A 5625-nucleotide genomic window follows, 5' to 3' on the forward strand; every position below is an offset into this window, starting at 1 on the left:
TTTCCCGCCGTCGTCCTAAATGCCGCGCGGTAGTTGACTATCACTGCGCCAGACGGCAAAACAGCGAAATGAATCTCCACTGTTATCGTACATTAGACAGGAAATCTTGCATATGTTTGGTGTTGTAACCTCATCTTAAGCCATCGATATATATTTTCTTTTGATATTTATGTTTTTAAGAAACCTTTAAATTTTGCACCGGAAAGGTAGTGGGCCTTTAAGGGAGACTGTGGTATATTCGAGTTGTGTCTTCGTGACGTTAATCAAATCAACTCACCAATATCCATTGTTATTGAGTTCTCGTTGTTATCAGTAACATCTGGGCAAACACATGGCATACTCACGAGTTGTCAGGACTTGAATCATTTTGTAATCGTCCTAGGAATTTGGATAAAAACACACAACAATTTAATATGATGCCCTGATACTTTAATGCTGTTCTTTTCTCTCATTTTTATGTACATCAGAGATTTTAAAACAGACCCGGCATGCTCTGTGTAGTATTAACATTTGTTTTTCGGGTGCCAAGGAACTGCTTTAGTAATAAGTTATTATAATCGACCACACCTATGGCAGATTCGACACTAACAGACGAACCGATATACCACATACCGTGTTTCCCCTGCAGATCAAATATATCCCATAATATCCCTGTAGCCATGTCGGACACGGAATATCTCTGGAAGTATGGCCATGTGATTCTTTTGATTAAGTTGATGTTACCGGATTGTTCAAAGTTCAAAATATGATCTTTTAGTGCTTGGTGTACCTTTTTCAGTTTCGGTTTTATGTTTGTGAATTGGTAATATACGGATGTCTTAACTTGCTGTCCACCGGGGTTTGGTACAGTGTAGTTTTCGTCTATAAGGAAATTCAATGAACCATACGTGTCCCGATTAGATAGTACCGAGACGTCATAACTGTCTTTTGCGACATTGTAGAAGTACGAGTCCCTAGGCTTAGAGCCTTTGTTTACTCCATAGTCTGTGTCAGTCAAGGTCACAGTGAAGAAGCTGTTAGTTGCTCTCTTAAACATTCTACTGACCTCGGGTTCGAAACTTATCACATCAATCATAGATTTCATGAATGGACTGGTGATAAGAAAATCAAACTTTTCTCCACACATTCTACCGTTTCGTCTATACTGCACGTAAAACTCTTTTCTGTATCTCACACGATACACTTTTGTGACTGGAGATGATAGTTTTACTGTGAGTTTGCTTTGCCTAGCTATTTCCTCCCAAAGAAATTGAAACCCTTTACTTAAAATATTAATTATACGTTCTCGTGGTGCACGTGGTTTCAATATTTCTGCCATGAGAGTTGGAGTCCCCAACATTAGACCGTACAAAGCAGACAATTTGTCAAGTTTTCCATATCCTTGCGATGTTTGGGAAATTAAAAAGATTCCCAATAGCGCCTCCAAATCATTAACCCTAAGGAATTCCCCAAACGACATATTCAGTTGGGATAACACTGCAGGACACGGCCTTGGCATGACTCCTTCGTATACACCAAACATGTTGTTGTGTAATGCAATATATTTTATGACAGATTGCTCGAGAATTTTTGCAGCTTCATCGATCGTAGTATTTGGACGAGCTTCCTGTATCAACCGGATGATGTTTTCTTCGAATGTAATGTATGCTGTAAAGAAATCAATATAAAGTTAATTAATCGACCAAACATAACAACTAAAACTATAATACCAACCTAACTCTAAACATCGCCATTATGTGTATGAAACTGTAATCAGAAGATAAATACATATCGAACACCATATCTTATAAAACCGGCAAATGTTGAATGAAAACAAAACAAACAGAACAACTTTGATGAGGAAGAAAATATTTACTCATTTATAAAACCCACCTGGGATGTCTTTGTTAATCCAAGCATCAAAATTGGGCATGGGGATAACATCCCCGGCGTTGAATTTTTCGATTAGCTTATTTCCGTATAGTCCGGGTTTAAATAGACAGTGCCCATGTCATTCGGTAATCCTCTGTGCTGGATCGTTCTAGATTTTCCGCCAATGTAGTCATTTTTCTCGAACACAGTCACTCTTGTATAACCTTCTTCCTACATAGAAAAACAAATAATTATTTAACCAGTTGTTGCCGATAGTAAGAACATTATCGACAAGGTTTACAGAAATCTATGTCAATTTAACACCAAGTCACGTACCGATTACAATAAACCGTTAAAGCAATTCCGCAGTAGAGAACGTGCAATTGTCATTACTTCATTCAGAAAGCTGTATTGGTAGCTTTCTAAGGTCATAAGATATTTAGAAGATTCCTCTATGTTGATAGTACTAATAAGCGCGGCTTGTAAGTCTACCCGTTCATCATGACTTTTATTGTCCTGCTAATCATTTAAAACATCAACATCACTTCAGGCAACGCTTTCTTTCAGAGTTTCAAAGTTATATTTTACATTTTGACTGTCTTCTAGTAATTTGTTCTGAAACATTTTGGACATGTTTATTTATGTATCTTCGTTCCATGTTTATCTTTTTGTTATGCTAATATTTTACTAAAGATCTGTGAGCGTTAACCTTAAGTCTGTAAGCCATGTGGATTCCGGAAGGCCCAGCTCCTATGATGGCAATCCTATCATGTCTGGATCTAGGTCCTTCTATCTTCGGGAATGGAATCGATGTGCATGCATCTCTTTTTTGGTGCGATATGTCTGTAAGTAATATAAAGTATGTCATGAAAACGAGCCTTTCATTAAGAGATGACAAATCGTCGTTAATGTATATGCAGTGACGTAATGCACTGGTCAATAACTCATATTTCTGCCAGAGCGAGCCTCAAAATTAAAAGTTTTTTGTTCGTTTCATGACATTAGGGCAGCATATAGTGTCATTTAATACATTTTATACATGTTTTGCCTCGTTGATAACTAGAGACAAGAATTTTCTATCCAACATGCATTTCTAGTTTCCAAACATAAACCGCTTACTTCAATTTTTGTTAATGATCGTAAACCAAAATCACGTGACAGGTCATATTGAAAATAACGTTTTTATCCACTAACGTAAGGTTGTAAAAAAATTTAAAAAAATAACCGAGTATGTTCTACGGATAAGACATGATTATGTATTTGATAAAATAACTTTCAACAATTACCGAAGAAAAAAAGTGTGCCCAAGCTCAAAATGTATAAACTAAAGCCAATATGAATTTAAATCAAAACAAGAGCAAACCTTTGTTGAAATCGGATGTGTGACAGCATATAGGAATGCTTACTTTCGTATCCGTGGCATGAACATTCGACTCAAAGTTGATACATAAATTTGGTCAGCGTTACAACTAGTTGTATGAGGACCGTTCCTTTGATTTTGGTAGAATTGACGTACATATGTTTAGCTTAAAATTGGTTATAATGGTTTGATGATTATTTGGCGAGAAGTCGGTATGTCACTGTCGTAAACATGCAAGCATATACATTAGTTCTACAAAGAGTAGTTAATTGTTTGAGTATCTGTATAAATCTATATTAGAAAAGACGTTCAGTAAGTAGGAATGCATGGAATAATTGTTCATTCTGTATACAATGAAGATTTTTTAATGTTAATGAGTGCTTATTTGCTTATGAAGATATCACCACATTTTATTTGCAGGTGTCGGCGAATAACATAACCTTATTTTGGCCTTGATGTAAATGCTTAATTTTGATAGAAAAGGTCACATAATTCGGGGTCATTGGTTATTTAATTTATTTCACACTCGTAAGTTATTCTTTTAATTACATAAAGCATTCGCTAAAGGTGGTGTTTGATAACTCACACGTGTGAAATAAAATTCCCTATTAATAACTACTCGTTGTTTAACCTCTATATAACATATTAAAATTATATCCAATCAATTAACCAATAAATAGGGTTGAATTACTAAACATTAATAATGTTGAACAACGAACAATTGGAATACTTGTAAATACCTTGTGGGCGTGCCGCAAAGGTAGTGGGTAAAAGTTCAGCTACATGACCGACCTGGATAAATGAAAATGCTTAGATGTACTAATTTGAAGAAACGCTCTTCCTATTTGGTACACACAGTCCTATATTTAAAGGTAGGTTTCCCCTAATGAAATATAAAGACTACGAAATTGAAATTTATCCTGTTCATAGATATAATCTTCAGATCATTTTTAATGCATACAACGAACAATATGGGTGGTCAGTTGCCTAGCTTGACCAGGAAAACACTCCTCTAAATAGAGCGAAGTCAAGCTTTACATAGAACATGACGTATTTTTTTCCAAAACGAGGCCGCATCAACAAACGGAAGCGTGCAACAAAAGGTCAGATAGCAGTAACAGTCTTGCCAAGGCATGTTCAGTATAAAAAATAACAACAACAAATCGAAGTGCAATGGCCTGTTTATAATATCATATCATCTAAAACACCCCATGTTACTTACATACGCTCGCTAGCTTAGTACATCAAAAACATATCTAGTAAGTCTGTCGCTGTATGTGCGCTGGTATATGTGTTAATATTTAACTGATCACGTGCAACAGAATCCGGGCAAGTTCTGCTTGAGACTTGGCTTCTGTTTCTTCTATTACTACATGCCATCTCTGAATTTCATTCCCTAGAGATATCATAGGGTGCTACCAGTTCCATTCGAATTTCCTCTTTGTTACCGATTCAGATACATTTTTTTCTCACATGCTTTCGTTCAGCCATTTTATTTGCCTTTAGTGCGTAATAATGCGCATGCGCAAAACTTCGACAACACAATCTATCGCAGCTTCATTTGCATACTATTCTGTTTGGCTGACAATCGTTATAAATCAAGGATTTCCTTCAATTTTGTATTCAAGACACGTTTATTCAATTTCATACACATAAAGAAATTAAATTGAGATATTTTTAATACATTTTTCATCTTTTCTTCTTTTTATCGGATTTTACAAAAAAATATCTATTTGGTTGGGCGAAACCTACCTTAAATAAAAAATAAATGTCATTAAAACAAATACATGGATTCTCCTGTTCCAAATGAAACTTCTCTTACTTTGCTTTCCTTTGACATTATTGTGTCGGTCGAATGTGGGATATTCCAAACTACAAACTTTTTTTTGGAATTAAACTTTTTTTCTAAACATGTGCATTACCGATGAAGTAATCTCAGACTTCTCAAGTCCCGCAACAACAAGGAAATTCATACTTCATTATCTCAAAACATACACAAATATTTACAGTTGTTTAATTTCAATCACAGAGAGTAACCTGACTAAACGTACTCGGTGTTTTGTACTGCTGGCCGCTATTTCAGATGTACAAATAATAGTCCGCCATTTGGTATCGACTTGCCCGTTACTGGGTTATTTCAATCATTGTCAGTGGCTAGTAGCGTAACAAGGAAGGGCCGCGTTCATGGTACCCAGATATAATGACGCTACATGTCATCTTACTAATTGTGTGAACGACATGAGAAGATGCTTAGGTTAGATATGTCTGCGTTCTGTGCACCTTCGCCTACCAAGCGATTCCGACATACGTCGATGATCCCTTGGCCTCTTGACCCGTTTTTCCGGTGCCTGGGAAACCCATGCGCTGATTGGCTGCATTGAGAATCGACAGCACAATCAGAGCGCCCATTACAA

General features: G+C 36.3%; 1 protein-coding gene across 1 annotated transcript; it reads right to left on the reverse strand.

Moving 5' to 3' along the window:
• Positions 1 to 425: 425 nt before the first annotated feature.
• Positions 426 to 2798, reverse strand: LOC138317200 (uncharacterized). Its single transcript, XM_069258753.1, has 3 exons — positions 2561 to 2798; positions 1950 to 2082; positions 426 to 1647 (listed from the first exon to the last, which is right to left on the reverse strand). The coding sequence occupies exons 1-3, from the start codon at positions 2717 to 2719 to the stop codon at positions 473 to 475; spliced, it is 1467 nt and encodes a 488-aa protein (XP_069114854.1). The 5' UTR covers positions 2720 to 2798; the 3' UTR covers positions 426 to 472.
• Between the last annotated feature and the right edge of the window lie 2827 nt (positions 2799 to 5625).

Source organism: Argopecten irradians, chromosome 3 (assembly GCF_041381155.1).
Source record: "Argopecten irradians isolate NY chromosome 3, Ai_NY, whole genome shotgun sequence".
In the NCBI taxonomy this organism is placed as follows: domain Eukaryota; kingdom Metazoa; phylum Mollusca; class Bivalvia; order Pectinida; family Pectinidae; genus Argopecten; species Argopecten irradians.